The sequence below is a fragment of the Chanodichthys erythropterus genome, chromosome 16 (genome assembly GCF_024489055.1).
Source record: "Chanodichthys erythropterus isolate Z2021 chromosome 16, ASM2448905v1, whole genome shotgun sequence".
In the NCBI taxonomy this organism is placed as follows: Eukaryota; Metazoa; Chordata; class Actinopteri; order Cypriniformes; family Xenocyprididae; genus Chanodichthys; species Chanodichthys erythropterus.
In genome coordinates, this window is record NC_090236.1 from 29,276,362 (window position 1) to 29,297,679 (window position 21,318).

General features: G+C 37.1%; 1 protein-coding gene across 1 annotated transcript in view; it reads right to left on the minus strand.

Moving 5' to 3' along the window:
* Positions 1–17,241, minus strand: part of xkr4 (XK related 4) — a 63,269-nt gene extending 46,028 nt beyond the window's left edge. Inside the window, exon 1 of the mRNA XM_067363193.1 lies at positions 16,562–17,241. Coding sequence (XP_067219294.1) covers positions 16,562–17,241 — 680 coding nt within the window. The remainder of the gene's footprint in view (positions 1–16,561) is intronic.
* Between the last annotated feature and the right edge of the window lie 4,077 nt (positions 17,242–21,318).

Here is a 21,318-nt window from a genome sequence, read left to right on the forward strand (position 1 = left end):
AGCCGTACCTGCTCTTGATAGTCCTGCTTCCTGTTGCCCTCACTGCTGAATTCAGCAATGCAATTGATCGCCAAGACTAATTGAAGGTGGTAGAACTCGACACCTCAAAGTCCTTTTTCTGCATATTCACATTTTACTTCTTAAATACAGTCTTAAATTCAATCTGTCTTTAGATCTCTCTCTCTTTCTCTCTCTTGTATACACACTTTACACCTTTGATGCGGAGAGAGGTTAATGGAGTGAGTGTCCTGATATTTTTCACTTGATTTCAACCAAAAGATCAAATGAGGAGTGATGGGCCATGGAGAGCTGGGCAGAAAGAAACATCCTGATGCTCAATGGACTGATCATCAGTTATATCACCCACACTACAGCCACTTCTGTCTCCACAGACACACCTGAGATGAGCAGCTCATTTAAAGACCCCATAAAATCACTTGAAAGCATGGTTTTCTGTAAAAGAAAGACTAATGAATGTAAATAAATGTTAAATTAAGTTACATTTTTTTATCATCAACATATTGGCATGAAAATGACCTCAAAGCTAACAGACATGGACTAAAAGCCACAAAACTCATTTTGATTTAATGGAATTCTTAATCATTTCATAAATGTGCAGGAAGGTTGCATAATATTTCATGCTAATGTACCAATACCAAATATGGTAGATTACATACGGTTCAAAAGTTTGGGATCAGAACGATTTTTGAAGAAATTAATACTTTTATTTAGCAAGGAGACATTAAATTGATCAAGTGACTGTAAAGTGACATTTACATAGTTAGATTTCCATTTCAAATAAATCCTGTTCTTTTGAACTTTCAATTAATAAAAAAATACTGTAAAATGTATCATGATTTCCACAAAAGTATTAAGCAGCACAACTGTTTTCAACATTGATCAGCATATCAGAATGATTTCTGAAGGATCGTGTGACACTGAAGACTGGAGTAATAATGCTGAAAATTCAGCTTTGCCATCACAGAACTAAATGACATTTTAAACCGAAAACCCAGTTATGTCTATCTTTGTCTCAGAAGTTTCTTCTAAAAGTCCTTAGGAGAAAAAAAAAAATGATACAAATAAGCCAACTCTTTGCATACAGTACAATAATAGAGACAAAATTATTAATGTGCACAGCATTGATCAGATAATTAGCCTTTAAATGGATTTGATGAGAGAGTTTTGAGTCCATATTGAAATTTCTGACTTTTGATTTCAGATTTTGGCATCACTGTTGCAAAAATATCTGAAAAGCTAAAGACACGGATGGTCGTTTATAAATTTCCTTTCACAACTGAATCTCAGGACTAACTTTTAAAGCTGCTGCTCTAATATCTACTCATTCTGGGGATGAAATGTTGTTAAAGGGATAGTTCACCCAAAAATGAAAATTTGATGTTTATCTGCTTACCCCCAGGGCATCCAAGATGTAGATGACTTTTTTTCTTCAGTCGAACGCAAATTATGATTTTTAACTGCAACCGCTGCCGTCTGTCAGTCAAATAATAGCAGTGATTGGAAACTTGAAAAATAAGAGTCGAAAAAACTTCCATAGACAAATCCAAATTAAATCCTGCGGCTCGTGACGACACATTAATGTCCTAAGACATGAAACGATCGGTTTGTGCGAGAAACCGAACAGTATTTATATAATTCTTTACCTCTAATACACCACTATGTCCAACTTCGTTCAGCTTCCGGCTAGTGAGGTCGGATCGCGCTCTGACAACGGAAGTGATGTCTCGCGCTCATTGAAGTATATGGGCGAGACATCACTTCTGTTGTCAGAACGTGTTTTTTGACCTCACAAACAGGAAGCTGAACGCAGTTGGACATAGTGGTGTATTAGAGGTAAAAATTATATAAATAATGTTCAGTTTCTCGCACAAACCGATCGTTTCGTCTCTTAGGACATTAATGTGTCGTCACGAGCCGCAGGTTTTAATTTTGATTTGTCTAAGCAAGTTTTATTTACTGTTATAGTTGAAGTTCCCATCTACTGCTATTATTTGACTGATAGACGGCAGCGGTTGCAGTTAAAAATCATAATTTGCGTTCGACTGAATAAAAAAAGTCACCTACATCTTGGATGCGCTGGGGGTAAGCAGATAAACATCAAATTTTCATTTTTGGGTGAACTATCCCTTTAAACAGTAGCTGGATAAGAAGATAGACACTGCATTCTGTAGGCTACATGTTCAGATTTATCCATGCGGTTCATTGTTGGTGTTTTTCGGTCACTTTACGCAGTGAGGTAGTGAGAGAGAACGCCTGACAAGCCGGAATGTTGTAAATAATGCAAGAGGTGGCAGTCAGGTCTCTCACAGCACGCAATGTTAAATATTCATCCAAGGTGGGCAACCCACGCCGGGCCTTGCTCGTAGTTGTGTCATTAGAAGGATCGCTCCCTTGTCACTTGCTTTCAGCCAAACAAAACACAGCATTTCAACACAAACATACACCTAGGGAGGATCTAAACAACGTCCGCTTGGGGCACAGGAGAGCACGGTTTACTGTTCCTTTCTTCTTTTGCCGAGTCAACAGATAACCTGATGAAAATGAGGCGATAAGAAACAAATTCGTTAAATGAGTAAGATTTAACTTTGGTATCAGCATCTTGATCTTCATCTGATCATCATCCACAAGCTCATTTTTCAGAGAAACCCATCCTGAAGTCGAATCCCATAGGATCTGGATATGGTAGGGAACATTATTGACTTTTGGGGGCTCCATTTCCTCCTCCTCACTTATTTTCAGCTTAGAGCGAAGCAAAGGCTGTTAACATCCTAGTGGTGAGCCCAAAACATTTTTTCATTATTACAGGTTTCAACAAAGGTCATCTGCTGTACAGTTCCAGTGTGCCATTCTCTTCCATTTCTATGTCTGAATGTGTATCAGTTTCACAGCTTATTCCAAAAATTTTCAGCAATAATTCTTAACCACCCACATATATAATGAGGGCAGATCAGTGTCCTCAATACAATATTAAACACAAGTCAATAAGCATTAAAGCACAACTGAGGGCATAAAAGCCTGTAAGCATGTAGAGATGTTTTAAATTGCAGCACATAATGAGGACCAATTATCATCTAATCTGGATCACACATACCTAGAGGAAACAAAAGGGGGATATTGGTAGATATACAATATCAGACTTCATATCCATCCACAGAAAAGGACACAACCTTACTACAATAAAAATGCCAATAAATTGACTTCCTGAGGAAAAAGACAATAACAGGGCTCAACAATAAGGACTGGCCAATGGCTCAGGGCCAGTGTGATCACCTCTCAGGACAGTTTAAAGGGGGGGTTACATGTTTTTTTTCTAGGCTTGATTGTGTTTTGGGGGCACAGTTTAACATGTCTTAATGCTTCGGTTTTTTTTAAATGCTGTATTTTTCATATATTTTATCTTAATTCTACACCTCTGTTTGACTTCCTGCTTCTATGAAGCCACTCCCTCCGACATACGCAATGTGCTCAGATTGGTCAGCAGGTTGGTTACTGGCCCAGTCTGTCGTGATTCGCTGAAGCGTCCGGAAACGCCACGCCCCTTACCATTCGTAGTTACGCGCTGGAAAGTAAATAATAGCGCCTACATTGCTGTATCAAATTGAGCCAAATCAGACCCAGATGAAGAGGAAAAAGTAGAACCTCTGCAATCGCGGCTTTTTTAAGGATGTTTATGAATGGTATTTCATTTAGTATTTGTGTCAAAGTGTTTAGATAAGCTGTCACTGCGGTTTGTTAGCTTTCAATATACAGTTTGATCCTGATTAAAGCTTTCCTGTAGTAAATACATGCCTGAGTAGTCGCATTTTTGTAAAGGTAGCGTTTAATTTATAGCATGAACAACTGTTTGTCTATTAACATAGAAGTTTGTTGGTGTTTGTTGCATTAGAATTTAGCTAACTGGCTAGCAAAAACGAGTTGCTCTTTGTATATGTCCTAGATGCATTAAAAACAGCAACAGAACTTTAACATTACGTTTAAAAGACATGTAAGTTACAAACAATAAAATGTACTTACAGTTTGAAGACAATAAACAGCAGCTTCTGCTTTTAAAGTGGGAACTGCTTCATCTTTCAGTAAAAGTCTTTGTGTAAATCCTGCATTAAACTCGTGTAGATTCAGGAAGCTGTCTTCAGCACCGCATCCAGTGTAGAAAATATCACAGAATACAATGGGTTCTATATCTTTTGATGCGTCGCGTCGCACAGCTCGCGTTCGGTGTAAACAACTCTTCCGCTTTCATTATGCTGCGCCACATGGCCTCGCCCACTTTGTTGCGTGTTCCCGGGGGCAGTGTTTATGTTTATAGCAAGGGTTTATGATGTCACCAACCCGGGAAGAAGCTCGTTGTAGTCCAAACCACCCGTTTTTGTAGGCAATAAAATGCCATAACTTTAAAAGACAATATCTCCGTGTGCATTGAACTTTCAGCGCTGTAACTTTGCAGATACTGTTTATGCTCAAGCAGCAACATTACACACTAACTAAAGTTAAAAAAGTGAAATCGCATGCAACCCCCCTTTAAGGAACTGTCAATTGCCCAATCGTGCCAGTGCAGCATCGTCACAAAAGTTTATCATTTGCATGCGTTTTAAAGCCATGCCCATTTAAATATTCAAGTGCAAGAAGACATGAAAGATAACTCAATTCCATACTAGCTCAGAAAGCGCACAAGTATGGAATTGATTTCTCTTTCATGTCTTTTTGCTCTTAAACAGACATATTCATATCAAATTATGTAAAAAAGCTAGTATTGGCAGATATCCTAATAAACATAGTCTATTAGTTCTAAAGTAAACATAAACAGTTGAGAAATAAAACACATTTGTAACAGTATATTGGATCCGTGCATTATGTTTTAAAGTGACAGCAGACTAATATACCCTGTTGCTAACTGTGTTTTTAATTTTAAAGGGTTAGTTCACCCAAAAATTTAAATAATGTCATTTATTACTCACCCTAATGCCGTTCCACGCCCGTAAGGCCTTTGTTCATCTTCGAAACACAAATTAAGATATTTTTGTTGAAATCCGATGGCTCAGTGAGGCCTTCATAGCCAGCAATGACATTTCCTCTCTCAAGATCCATAAAGGTACTAAAAACATATTTAAATCAGTTAATGTGAGTACAGTGGTTCAATATTAATATTATAAAGTGACGAGAATATTTTTGCTGCGCCAAAAAAACAAAATAACGACTTATATAGTGAGACTGATTCAGCTCGCGTGTCAAACCACCAAACTGCTGAAATCACGTGACTTTGGCGCTCCGAACCACTGATTTGACATGCCGATTTGTAATGCTCCTGAAGCAGTGTTTTGAAATCGGCCATCACTATATAAGTCGTTATTTTGTTTTATTTGGCGCAGCAAAAATATTCTCGTCACTTTATAATATTAATATTGAACAACTGTACTCACATGAACCGATTTATATATGTTTTTAGTACATTAATGGATCTTGAGAGATGAAATGTCATTGCTCCCTATGCAGGCCTCACGGAGCCATCAGATTTCAACTAAAATATCTTAATTTGTGTTCCGAAGATTAACGAAGGTCTTACGGGTGTGGAACGGCATGAGGGTGAGTAATAAATGACAGAATTTTCATTTTTGGGTGAACTAACCCTTTAATCATTCACTGCTCTTGACTGAATAGCTTTTGTAACTTTAATTATGATTCATGAGTTCACATATCCATATAATTAAATAGAGTAAAGTTATGCGTATTTGGCGTGCTGTCCAGGGAGAGGGCTCTGAGCTCGGAATTTTGGCCCGAACCCAGAGTACTCCCCCCGGTGTGGTAAAAGTAGATAGAACTATAAGTGAGGAGATGGGGTGGAGGAGGGATGCTGATAAACTCTCAGATGAACAGAATTAAGTCTGCTGAATTTATAACTTTGACATTGGTTGAGTTGATTAACTGAATGCTCTCCACCTGTGCTAATTAGGTTAATTATCTGAACTTGCTCCTCCTGAATGTTGTTAATAAAACATAATTTAATTTATCTTAAATTTATACACTGAAGACTACTCAGTGTTATTTTAGATATGATTATTCAATTTCTCAAACTGAAAATGAATGTTTATTTTATCTTGTTTTATTACTGACCGTTTACTTGTCTTTAACAATATTTGAAATTTATATGACATCTAGTAGTCTAGTAGAGTCTAGTAGTTTTTGGTGTCAAATCCATATTTATTAAGGATACATGGGTCAAAAACAACAAAAACAATAACTCGGCCTAATTTATTTTATTTATTACTTTTTTATGGTAGGGCCAGTGGAAATTTAAACCGCTGGCCCAACTGGGCCAGTAGAAAAAATCCTTATTAACATATAACACCTTCAGCCACCAGTCACCATCTTCTGAGATAAGAGAAAGGTGAGGAAGTCGAGAACATCACTCCAGTAATGCTTCCACCCAGGTCCTGTTCTGCATAAATCACAAACGGCATCATTTTGAACTTGTTTGTTTGTTAAATGAGCCATGCTCACATTCATAATTGCATTTTCCAACATTAATTATAATTGTGCAGTTGGGTTTGGGTGTGAGAGAGGACATGCCAGTGGACTGCAGGGCTACATCTGGTGATGCCTCCTCTCCTGAGCACCTAGCTCAGAGAAAACAGGTCATCAGCTCTCGCATACAACACACTCAAACAATGGCTGCTGGTGGGACCTGTCATGCCCAGAGTTCAGAGCAGATGTATTTGGAGGATTTATTATCCAAAAATTAGAAACCAGTTATTTTATCTACCCTGAGAGATGCTGTGCCTTACTTGCATCAGCCTGAGCATTTGGGCCCTCCAACATAGTCATCACTTCTCAGATTATTAAAAGCAAGAATGTATCTTGAGAGATGACACGGATTCTTTCTTTACCGCCCTACAAAGAAAAAAATAATCAAAAGGAGCCAACAAAGTACTTTAAAACGTCTCAGCCAACAACTGCAACATTTCATCAATATTTATCAATAGTGACAGGAGACATAACAGCCAACAGGCTTGCACAGACGCATCATCAAGCCAATTCAACCTAGGGATTTTTAACCAGACATTTGAAGAGTTCATTTGCAAAAACTGATGCCACCTTAAAAAATAATTAACTGACTGTCGTGCGTTGTTCTCCACATATAGCACATTCTGAACCCTAGATATGTTTTGTTAAAAAAAGCCAGCACTGTCAACTGTGAAGGCATCGCGAGTTCACGTTTTACAGCAGAAACCGACAAGCACCCTTGTTGTTTGTGTACACAACTCGATAAGTCTGTTTTAGCGAATCAGTGTGCAGTATTTAGGTCAGGTGACAAGGCTTCTAGTCACTTCAAAAAGACGCGCTAGCTGAGGGGTGTTTCATCAAAGCTGACTAAAAGTGATCAAGCATTTATAATTTTGACTCCTGCGACTCCTTGTACACCATACACGTCTTACCTGCCGAATCCTTGGTTGTACTTTTGCATTTGGGTGCGTGTGTATGCATCTCTGTGTGAGTGTGTTTCAAATGCAATTACAAAGCAATTACTTGGTTTTCTTTAACTCTGAAACATGTAATGTGGAGTTATCTACTTTTGCCAAAAAATTAGTGTTGGAGTTATCTGCTTTTACTAAAAAGCCTTTAATATATATAAAAAAATACTTTCAATGGACTTTAATTTTGTAAGGTAATTTGTAATTTTTTCCAGTTATTATTACTTAATCAAAACAACCCATCTGCAGTTTGACTGATATTACTTGGAATGCACAATAATAATAATGAAAAAAAGTTTATAAATTTATTGAAAAGTTAATAAAAAAAGTTATGTTTTTGCAAATGAACTCTACATTTATACTCTTAATTCACCCAAAAATGAAAATCCTGTCATTTATTACTCACGCTCATGCCGTTCCAGACTCGTAAGACCTATGTTAATCTACGGAACACAAATTTAGATATTTTTGAATCCAATGGCTGCATGAGGCCTGCATGAGGCCTGCATGGGGAGCAATGACATCACCTCTCTCAAGATCAATAAAGGTGCTAAAAACATATTTAAATCAGTTCATGTGAATACAGTGGTTCAATATTAATATTATAAAGCAACAATAATATTTTTGGTGCACCAAAAAAAACAACTAAATAACAAATTATTTAGTGATGGCCGATTTCAAAACACACCTTCAGGAAGCTTCGGATCATTATGAATCAGGATGTTGAATCATGATTCGGATCGTGTGTCAAACCGCCAAACTGCTGAAATCACATGACTTTGGCGCTTTGAACAGCTGATTCGACACACTGACTCATTGTGCTCCGAAGCTTCCTGAAGCAGTGTTTTGAAATCGGCCATCACTAAATTAGTCATTATTGTGGCTTATAACAGCTTTACTAACAGCTTGCGCCGGCGCAAACCCTCTTTTGGTTAAAAAAACTATTATCAGGATTTACTAAAGATGCACAGTGAAAAATTAGCGCTGAAAAAGACTTTACTGAATATGCATTTCTTTTCAGACGCAAAATTTATGAGTGGAGAGTATTTAAATGAACCATGCAAGGTGATTAGTTTAGTAAATCTGGCCCATAGTCATTTATATATTTACTGAATGTAAACAGTTGAGAAAGTAAACTCATGTGTACAGTATCAATACTTAAAATCTGTGCATTCACTCTTAAAGTGACAGCAACCTAATATTCCTGCTGCTGTTTTTAACGTTAATCAAATAACAAAGGACAAAGAAGAAAAACAAAAATCACTCACCGCTCGAGAATAACTTTTGTAACTTTAATAAGGATTAATTAATACGAATGTTTAATTTATACAGTGAAGACTATGCAGTGTTACTTTACATTTGCTTACTTTATTAAATTTCTGTACCTGAAAACTACTTTCAGACCTGAAAATCCTGAAAAGCATGGTTTATTTCATTTGTATCTTTGTTATAATGTACATATTTGTGCTTTTGCTTGTAATTTGATTATTTGTTATTACTGCTTAACGTTTTAAATTTGTATTAGTTAGGTAGTTTTAGCTGTGATATCAAAATTGGAACAGAGAATTGTGAATTTTCACGGATAGCTAAAATGTTGGTTTTGTGGCCATTGGCAGGTTTGGCAAAAAGTTAGTTTTAGGCCCTGTATGTATGTATAGTTTTTTATTTATTTATTTATTTATTTATTGGGATTAGTAGATTTACTAAATTTACTAAATTTAGTCAGTCAAATGGTGTTTACCCACAAATTTCCTGTGAAACACAAAAAGAGTTTCTATCGAAATTTCAATGTTGCACTTTTTATAAAATGGAAAAGAATGGTGCAAAGTTACAGGCAAATTCAGATACTACAAAAATAATTTTATAAGATGATGTAAATTATGATATATGTTAGGTTCACTCAAACCACTCAAACTATTAAATTAAAAAAAAGTGCCCTGTCCACATTTGATTGCGTCTTATATTGTAGGAGGTGAACCACAAAAAGAAGGCTTCTTCAACCAGCCTATCTGCTCGATACCGTCCCCACAGACTCCTCTGAAACCTTAAAATATGACCACCAACTACAAAGCTGTTTTGTATCTCCAGTACTGATGGAATCAAATGACCCCCACTCATACTCTATTATCCCGTTTCTCTGTGGAATTCCTGTTAATGGCACCCAAATTAAGCTTTGTTAAATGTTTGTATTGTTAGATATGTATCACAGTTCAATGAAAATTAGATTCTCACTACAAGTTCATAGCTCAGCTGCAAGTACCTTTACAAGGATCTGATCTCTCTTACCTCTCATGTGAGAGCTGCTTTAAGACACCCTGGAGTAATCTTTGTTCTTAAAAGGTTTTAACTTTGATACAGCCATGCTAAGCAGTTACAGTCATTCCAGTCACTAAAAGAGAGCTAATAAGCTTTTATCTTCTCAAGCTCGGTTTATTCAATAAAGATAAATATATTTTTGCCATTTAAGTTCCCACTACTACAAACAAGAGGCATTTTTTGTGCTTTTTATGTGTGCTTTTGTTCATTGTATTTTGTTTTGACTTATGTTCTAGCTATTGCATTATTGTGTTTTACTGTGTATTTTATTCAATCATTTAGACAGTTATATCACCCTCTGTTTTGATTTACTGTTGCTTTGAGTGTAATTCATGACAAGTGCAATGTGATTAAAAACATCTGATCATTAAATACTCGCCTGACTGGTGTGTTGACATCTTTCAAAGAACGCACTTCATAGAGGATCTCGGCTCAAAAAAAGAACAGAATCAAATGGGTACTTATGAAATCAGGCAGTGTTCTGCATGCACAAGCGTGACGGCTCTTTAATTCGACCTTAATGTGTAAATTCTGGACTGTTTGAATGCATGTTCCTTCTTTGCCGATACCTGCCACCTTGCTTCTAAATGATAGGCTACATGTTGCCTTCATTCTCAGTGAGATGTGGCAGACAGTGTGGGTGTGAGCATAGGTGACATGGATAGAGTTAAATAGCAATGGCCTGGTTCAGCTGTACCATTTGTTTGCATTACTATACATAAAATCACACTCATTGGCATAAATCTCCATGTTTAACTTAATATGGTAATTTAGGCTGAGTTCACTGGAGAGCTGTTGCTTTGAAAGGAGCCTCTTTATAGGAGAGATAAGGACCCCTTTTTACAGCTTTATAATACAAGCTGTTACCCAGCTAACCAAAATATATTTTGCTAATGTTCCCATTAAGTTATGAAAACATTATTTTGGAATGTTCTCTAAACGTTTATAATGGCAAGTTTTTAAAACACTTGTTATTTATTGGTTATCCGAACATTAAAGGGTTAGTTCACCCAAAAATGAAAATTATCCCATGATTTATTCACCCTCAAGCCATCCTACGTGGATATGACTATCATCTTTCAGACAAACACAATCAGGTATATATTTAAAAATATCCTTGCTCTTCCAAGCTTTATAATGGTAGTGAATGGGGGATGCGATTTTGAAGCACAAAAAATGCATCCATCCATCGTAAAAATAATCCATCCGGCTCCATGGGGTTAATAAAGGCCTTCTGAAGCAAAGCGATGGGCTTTTTTTTGTCAGAAAAATATGCATATTTAAATCTTTATAACAGTAAAATAAGTATAATAACTAGGCTGTACGCATACTTGGTTTAAACAAATAAGGCTGGGCAACAAACTCCTTATCTCTTATGCCAAAATCCTCCAACATAAAAATTATTGTTTTAGACTTCTAATTCGTGACCGGTGTGTTGTTTTGCTCTATCCTCTGCGTTTCCACGTTCGTCAATGCGTCATTCATCGAGTCAGGGGCTACTCTTCCACCGCAAATCGATGCGTATGGCCGTCTGCCAGAAGCTAGTTATTATAATTAATAAAGTTTTAAATAATGGATATTTTTCTTACAAAAACCCAACCCAAGGCCTTTATTAACCGCCTGGAGCCATATAGATTATTTTTATGATGGATGGATGCATTTTTGGGGCTTCAAAATCACGTCCCCCATTCACTATCATAATAAAGCTTAGAAGAACCAGGATATTTTTAAAAATATCTCTGAAAGTAGATAGTCATATACACCGAAGATGGCTTGAGGGTGAGTAAATCATGGGATAATTTTTGGGTAAACTATCCCTTTAAGGAAACATTCTATTTTATCATTCTCCAAACATTATGGGAATGTTACTTCTGAATGTTCTCTGAACATTCTGAAACAAGTAGTAATTTTTTTTTTTTTTTTAAATGCAAGACAAACGTCCAACTAAAACCACTTTAAAAATAAAATTTTTGCAGAAGTGCAGAGTCTACAGTATGTCACCTGCAAGCACATTCTTGACCTGGCAAGTATATGGTCATGGGGGGGAAGCATGGCATAACCCCAGTGCCAAGTAGACTCCTACTGTGTAACTCTAAATGCTTCATACTTTATTCAGACCCAGATGCATACATATACACAGCATGTAGTCAACAACAAGTGGCATGCACACAGTGGTTTGCAGTGCAATCATGTAGACCGCAATCAGCAAAACTTCACATGCAGAAATACAGATACAGAAAGGCTTTCAAAATTATAAAGGGATTAATTAACTACCTGCAATTAAAATAATTAGCATATTAGACATATTGGTTTGTGTAAATATGCATGCAGTGGTCTTAAACTGAAGTCAGAAGATATGAATTCCATCTTATGTCAACTAAAGGCCAATTCACACCGCATTATCAACGGCAAAGCCGACAATCACCAGATTACAGTACGCCGCTTCTTCTCAGACATTCCACGGCCTAACAAACGAAGCGCCGACCAACAGCAACAGACACCGACAGGGCTAACACACTGATCCGACAAAACCTGGTGAAGTGTCTGTTGCCGTTTGCCGGCATCTGTCGGTGCAGTGTGTATTGGCCTTATGTCTGAAAGCAGTAAATAAAGAAAGCCACTTATGTAAAGTCATTTATAGTATGTGCATATAATGTGCAACAAATGCATCCAAATTTCTCTGAAGATCTAAAACTGAAAAATATAGTCCATTTAATTACTTAAAATCGTTATCTTTCATTTAAAAGGACAATACAGAAAGACGGGAAAGTTCCGAATCGGATCATGATATACGCCACAGCTCCAACAGTGTTGTCAGTGAAAATATTTGAAAATATACTGCTAATATTTTAATGTCTTTATGAAAATACAAAAACATGCGCATACACTACGATGGAAACACTTGTCTTTAATGAAACCTGAGAGGTTTCTGTCCGTCCATTTAAAGTCCAGGTAAACAAAACATAAAGAATCCAAGAAGGTTATAAAGGCGCTATAAAACAAATCCATATGAATTGAGCTAGGGATGTCACAATTCCTCGATTAAATTTGAGTGCTGGATTTTAAAAAATCTTTGATTACAATTTACCTGTGTCGATACTAGCAAAATACCGGAAGTAGCACATTCCACAGATGAGAATCCAAGCAGTTTAATCCAAGTCTTGTGAACAGATACAATCTCTTTACATGAACAGATTTAGAATGTGCTCATTTGGTTTGTTTAATTTGAACTCTGATGTGATTGCTCTGTTAGTGAGGTTCATTTGAATAAATGTGGGGTCCGCTTCCAAACGAAATTTGGTGTGGTCGACTAAAATTTGAATTCAACGTGGATCAAAGACATCTGAATGAACCAAAAACAGGACGTGATGTCACAAGACATGACCCTAAAAAGGACAAAATGCTCAAGCATACCTAGGAGCTACATTGCCCATTACAGTTCTGTATAGATGTATGTAATGCCTTCTCCTTGCAGCAGATCCTTGTTTGTGTGTAATGGAGAAATTTCTGGTGCTGTTTTGACTCCTTTATACATTTCATGCTCTTCACAAGTTCTCAGCTGATAAAAATACCATCATATGGACATGCATACAGCCAGCGCATTTAGCACAGCACATAGAACTGTTTTGGATGTTCACTAAGTTCCCTAGCAAAACATATCTCATAAAAGATGTTTGTGTTTTGTTTCATATCTTTAGGTTCAGTTTTAAAAATTAACCAGGACTAAATATATTATTTTCTTTCATCCAGACCAAAAGAACTAAGAGAACCTAACAAGTAAAAACCCACTTAATTTAGGATTTTATTTACATCTAAACAATGATCGACACACATATGGTACACACAGAAACTTGTGCGTGCATGTGCACACACAAGAACCAATGAGGTTTTCACACAAGCTTTCATTTTTATCATATCTGTGTATGTGTTTATATGTGAATAAAAGCCTAAATTAAATCTGTTCATGATATTAAGCAATCATAACTCTTCACAAGTCTAAGGATTAATCCACTTGATTCATATGGATTCATTTTACGACATCTTTATGACCTTTTTAGATCTTTTAAATTTTGTTTACCTGGATTTGGACAGAAACTGTTTTAGGCTTATGTAATCCCGGTTCCCATGCCTAAGAGTCTTCCTTCAGAGAATTTTAGACTTTTATATCTTAAGTGCTGTATGTAAGACATTGATTCAAGACATGTTTTCACTACATGGAAAAACAAGTCTAGCTGCTTAAGAAATTGTACAAGAGTCTAGAATGTATGAAAACCTTCAAGTTAGATTAAAAAAATGCATATTACAAAATTAAAGTCCTAAAACAATAATAAATAATAAATCAAAGTGCATTACCCACACAGAGTCTTTAATACAGGCCTAGTAACAGAGTTGCTAACCAGTACTGCCAAGTTCACGGTTTTCCCGCAGAATTGGGCTACTTTTATACTGTTGCCCCGGGTTGTTTTTTCATGTCCGCAGGTTGAATCGACCCAAAATAACGCAATATTTAGTCCCTGGAATGCACGGAAGCCAGGGGAGCCCTGCCAAAAAAAGCGATTTTTACCACCCAGAACGCGATTTTTACCGTGGGACCCCCCTGAAATGCGATTGGGCTAGTTTTGGGCTAGCTTTGAGTAGCAATTGGGTGGGTTTCGTAGTGAAAACCTGGCTTCCCTGTTGCTAACTGCTGCTCCAAAAAAACTCAAATATTTCACATGTAGAGTGTTTTAACCATAAAACTTATTGTTTATTAACCATTGTTAATAATAACTTTTTACATTAGTTTCGTAATTTTATATCATTTGACAAGTAACCATGCATAAACTAGTAACTTTATACTATATTATAGCATAATAAATCTAAAAGTGCTTTTCCACCATTGAAGCCAAATGATTTTGTGCACAGAGAGTAGCGGTACCTGTAGTTTTTCCATTAGGATCGAAAAAAATTGAAATAACCATGTCAAGCAGCCCAGATGGCATGATTCCATGCAATAATGGTGGAAAACTCTATTGGTCTATAACTGAAGTCAACCTGATGTCTCTTTATGCATGTAGGTGTATTCCTTTGAATTAAAGGTCATATGTAAGTGCTTTTAAAAAACCTGCTTTTATGCAACACAACAGTTAGGGGTTTCTCATTCCTACAGGATTTTCCCTGCACATTACTATGGGAATACATTATTATATATGCATCAATATATGACAACTAAATGTAGATCTTCACCTGGCACAATCAGTCTCAAATTCAAGCACTCAGCCTGACACATTTCCTTTGTTGAATATCAAGAACTTTATTAGTGAAGCAAGCTATTTTTAAATTGCATCGCTTTGTGAGATGTCCCCAGACTGGTGAACCTTTTGCACAGTGCCACGTGCAGCGCATGTCTCAACAATCCTCCCCCTCTGAGAGAACACAACTACACAACTGTGTCAGCTTCATTCCCATCACCCTAAACCATGTGACACCAACAGGATGACACCAAAAAGACAAGGAAAAAGCTGAAAAATTCAAGAAAATAACACGCCAAATCAGCTGCTTAACTGGAAGCAAAACAATACTTACGGTTTACGAAAATACCCAGGTGAAGTGCTCAAGCATTCTCCAGGATCTGGGATGTATTGGTGTGATTATGGCCTAGTTTTGTGGGCTATTAAGTCATTCCATTCAGATTTCCTACCACTAGCTTTTAATTAATAAGCAACTCTCGCCGAACAACATTCTTTCAACTCAGAGCTGACTGGACACAAATATGGGAGCCGAAACCAAACCAGCTGTGAGACAGCAGATTGCATCCATTCTACTCTAAAAACGCCACATGATCTGTAAGTAACGACAGCACCGCACAATTACATAATGGGGTCTTTAAGGCTGATAACAATGTGCCTTGTCTTTGCAATCAATCACTATTAAATATATATATATTAGACCATAGCTTTGATGGACTAATTCATAGCAATTCCACATCCTTTACTGTTTGGACAGCATCCAAATACAATCCTCAGGGTCAAAGACTAAGAGTAAATGGAATATCACTCTATTGAACATGCTGATCGGAACTCATTCAGGCTTCTGACGACCCTGATGGGCTGACACCGTGAAACTGAATAGGTTTCCTTGATTCCGTTCATTGAGTACAACTGTGGGCAAATGAATCTATTGACCTGCAAAGAGAATGCAGCTTCACGGGTGAGCCAATAACCTCATACACCGTAAGATGCCACCGGGGAAATATTTGCAACTACTTTTCATACAAGGCGATCAATCACCCACTAATAGCCTTTAGTTCTCTATGAGGTTTATTCTCAATTACATTAATAATGGATTTGAATGGAACGAGTCAATGAATGTCTATACTATTCTCATGAACTCTTTAGTCATTCGAGCTCGTTTCTATCCAGACATCTTTTTCATTGTGTACCAAGTCAGGTCATCTACAAATAAAACACTACAAGTGCTTACTTTCCTTGTTCTTCTGTTGCAAGATAGATATCAAGCATTTTATGCCATGCATATCCACCAAGAATAACAGTGAAAACGGGATGATAAATTAGCTCTCCAGCCTACACAATGTGTGTGTGTGTAGGCCTTAACGTGTCAACCAGTCCAAACTCAAGAACATGCTTGGAGTGTGTCATTCAACCACGCTGCTCTAAACAAAATACGTGCTGCATTTTAAAGAGGACAAGCAATAAATCCGCGACCTCCGCTCTTCAAATCACAAGTGCCATTGAAAACAATGCGCTGCTCAAACTCACCTCCAGATTTGTCCGAGCTGTAAGATGTGAATGACGGACTGCAACAGCCAGATACAGATGGAACAGGACGCTGAGCGTGTCTTACTAGTCCGGGCTGCAGTAGCGCTGTTGCTGCTGTTGCTGGTGGTGTTGCTCTTGCTCGCGGTGGACGCCTGTCTTTGAGGCGTAGACGGGTGGGCTCCAACGTCTCCGTGCGACGCGGAGCAGCTGAGCAGCTTCCCGTCCATGTGGGAGCAGCTCGCCGCGCCGCCGCCGGAGCTCTCCTCGGTGCTGAAATCATGGACGAACCAGCGGAAACTGAAGACCTGCACCGAGAACGAGCCGAGCACCACAAAAAACAGCGTAAGCCCGAACCACCAGTAGTCGCGGCGGAGGTAATAGTCGACAGAAAGCCAAACATCAGTGCCCACATCCGCGAAATACACCGCCACTGCGGCGAGGATCCACAGACAGTCCCAGACCGTGTATTTCTGCGTCTCCCTGCCGAGGCGGAGACATGTCGAATTTGAGCCACAGCACCGCGACTCGCCGTTGACGAAGTCCGCCTCTCCGGTTCCAGAATCCGGCTGCGAACCCGGAGCGAGCCCTTGAACCGAACCCGAGTGATCCGAATTCTGCAAAGGCGTAAATGCTACATCGCTCTTCTTCATTTTTAGCACCCCGTCGGATTTCGCGGCCATTGCAGCAGCTTTGTCTTCCCACCGTTTTCGCGTCTTCTCCTCGGCTTCTCTATTCCAGGCGAAGAGACACTGGGCTGGGCGACCTCCTCTTCCGCCAGCTACAGCGCCGCCTGCTCATAACAAAGCAACACTTCCTCTCGGTAGCGGGTACGAACCATATGCTCTCCCATGGCTCCTACTTAAAACTATGACATCATTGCTTTGCAACTCTTCTTCAGGCGCGCGCCGAGGTGTTCAATATCCAGCTATTGCAGCACAGCCTTTTGCGAACTCCACATTCGTGTATAAAAAGAATGTCTGTGGCAGCGGTACATTAAAGATGTGACCGCTCGGTTGCTATGGCATTTGTAAACGTGCAATTTCGAATTCCACCCTGTATACAGCGGACGGAAGCGGCGCGTTAAAAAGTGAAGCGTCCGTTGTGGCGGTTTTCTATTTTTCACGAGCTTACTGCAGACACTTTATTATGCCTAAACCGTCTGAATCTATATATTTTTTTAATTTACAAATATTATATCTGTGTGAATTTTATTCGTAACATTTTTAAATAACTTCAAAGCTTTTACATCAAAGCCAGCTGGGAACGTTTCTATTTGTTTTTATTAATAATCATTTAATTTTGTATATTAATATAAAGTTGGATACATTTATCCAGCCATTTAAGCCGTATAGGGTCTTTGGGGTCTTTTTAGACCTCAAACAACATTTGTACAAATAAAAAAAAAATAAATAAAAAAAATGTCCAAATGACATGAAACTTTGCACAGTTGTTAACACTTTCTAGATCTATAAATAAAATTATAATAATTAAAAAAAAAAAAAAAAAAAAAAGGAGTAATATCTTGTTTTTATGTTAGAGTAGAAAAAAGTCACACTCAGGTCTTTGGGGTCTCCACAGACCCCAGGCAACAAAATGTAATTTTGTAACAAAATAATTGTATTTTTAAAAACAAATGTAATTTTATTCTGTTTATTAATGTTTTTACTCGACATTTGTGCAGTTTTTTGGAGGATTAATCATATCTTTTAAATTTATATAAATAAATAAAAAAACAGCTTTATATGTAAAATTCACTTTATAAAAGACCCACATTTCTAAATTTCATTCATGGAGATAACATGGATTATTTGACATGGTTTAGTGTGATTTTTGCCCATCTTTTGGAAAATGCAGTTTTAAAAGTAAAAAAAAACTACCACTTTTACCAGTAAACGCTGCAGAGCTCCACTATTTGCTATGTGCTGTTTGACTGACTGAAAGACATATTTTCACAAGTATTTTTTCAGTTGGATTTATATCTAAATATTATGAAATCACAGTTATGATTAAAAAAAAAATTGTCAAAGTTTAGCATTTTTTGTACTGAAAAAAAAAGTTTCTCAAAAATGTTAGAGTCTGTAAGAGTAAGAGTCTGTGTTTACGTAAAATATGTGTATTTCTATACAAATATTTACATTTATATATAATTTAAATATATAAAAATATAAATATATTTATATATTTATACATACTGTACATGCTTATATTTCTTAAATATATACATGTATGTGTGTGTGTATTTATATATGCATAATAATTATACACAAAACAAAGACATATATTACGTAAACACAGACTCTTATTTTGTACACAATAACCATGGTTATCATTGAACAGCCCTAGTAACAATATTGAAAAACTGATTTTTTTTTATTACAAAAAATACAAACTTTGACAAAAAGTAGCTTTTATTGTTATAAATGTGATTTCATAATATTTAGACATGAATTCAACTGAAAAATACTTGAAAAAAAAATGAAAATATGTCTTTCAGTCAGTCAAATAGCACATAGAAAATAGTGGAGCTCTGCAGCGTTTACTGGTAAAAGTGATAGTTTTTTTACTTTTAAAACGGAATTTTCCAAAAGATGGGCAAAAATCTTACACTAAACCATGTCAAATTATCCATGTTATCCCCATGAATGAAATTTAGAAATGTGGGTCTTTTATAAAGTGAATTTTACATAAAAAGCTGTTTTTGTATAAAACCTATTTAAAAATATATTTTTTAATGTATATAAATAAAAAAAAAAAGATAAATCCTTCAAAAACTGCACAAATGTCGAGTAAAAACATTATAATAGTAATATTGTCACCTTTTGCCATTATATGCATGTGCATTATATAGCCTACCATATAATATTGCCTTTTATTTATTTATTTATTTTTATTTATTTATTTATTTTTTGTGTGTGTACAGCTCAATAAACCTGTAATAAAAATGTATTATCTTCCAAACGCGTTCTCGTCTCGTTCAGTGGGTAAAGGTTCAGCACCACGGAAAGCTCCCAGTCTCAGTTCATTATTATGTCTCTTTGTGCACTATGCAGAAGCTCCGCCATAAACAACAAGTCGTGTCTGAGCTCCATATATCACTAAGGACGCTCCAGTGCCATCGGACGTATTGTGCTGGGTGGGCTAACTGGCGTCATTACTGAATTTATTGGCACCCTTGAGTACGGCGCCGTATTGTCGACACGCCCTCTGCTCGCCGGTTACACATAAAGCGAGTGACTGCTTTGAAAAACAGCCACTAGAGAGACATACACTGAGTGGTGTTAAGATATTGTATTGATTCAAGTCTAACGGGGAGAAAATGTGCATATTACACCAGCAGATGCTGCCAGGTAAGGATCACATGAATTAATGAGGCACGTCGCCCACAAAAATACGTTAGAAAAGATAAATCAGCAAGGCTCTGACGTACGCAGCTCTAACACTGATTGCCATGAGCTTATTACGCCTCAGGTTTTAAACTTCACATGCTGTTTGAGATTGGGCACTGAAACAGATGGCGTCAAACCGTCAACATAAGTGGGCTGTCGTGAATTGACTTCAATAATAGACTTGCATCAGAGAAGAAAATACAGGCTAATAGAATTATATACAGACTATATTTCGCCAGGGAAACGTGACTTCGCGAGCGTCTATCTAGAGAATGTGCACGCTAAATTTGTGGTTACTGGAATATTACACTGCAAAACTTATGAAACAACAAAGGGAGAAGGTGAGAAAACAATAAAGTTACAGAAAAACATACTATTAAAGGGTTAGTTCACCCAAAAATGAAATTTCTGTAATTAAAGATGCAATATGTAAGAATTTTGCAGTAAAATATCCAAAAACCACTAGGCCAGTGTTATATATTTTATTCACTTGAGTACTTACAATATCCCAAATGTTCCCAACTATTTGTAAATCGTGAGAAAATTGCAATTTTAACCAAGGCTTCGGGACGTGTGAGGAGTCGCCTGTCAGTTGCGTCATACCCGCGTTACCCTCGGTTTCCGGTTTTATTTTGTAGAAACCATGGAAACACCAAAAATGCTTTATATATTTTACATGTTTTAACAGGCAAGGGAACAACTGTTTGGTTACGTTTATAGACAGAAAACTAATTGTTGTTATATAGCATTTAACACATTTAGTCTTATTGTTTATATCTAATTTTCTTGATAAATGCGACCTCTAGCGGACAGAAATCTTACATATTTCGCCTTTAATTGCTCACCCTCATGTCGTTCCACAGCCGCAAGACCTTCGAATCATCTTCAGAACACAAATGAAGATATTTTTGATATTTTTGTGCGAGAAACCGAACATTATTTATGTAATTTTTACCTCTAATACACCACTATTTCCAACTTCGTTCAGCTTCCTGTTAGTGAGGTCAAAAAACGCGTTGTGATGACGGAAGTGATGTCTCGCCCATATACTTCAATGAGCGCGAGAAATCCCTTCCGTTGTCAGAGCGTGTTCAGACCTCACTAACCGGAAGCTGAACGAAGTTGGACATAGTGGTGTATTAGAGGTAAAAAATTATATAAATACTGTTCGGTTTCTCGCACAAACCGATCGTTTCGTGTCTTAGGACATCAATGCGTCGTCTCGAGCCGCAGGGTTTAATTTGGATTTGTCTATGGAAGTTTTTTCGACTCTTATTGTTCAAGTTCCCAATCACTGCTATTATTTGACTGACAGACGGCAGCGGTTGCAGTTAAAAATCATAATTTGCGTTCGACTGAAGAAAAAAAGTC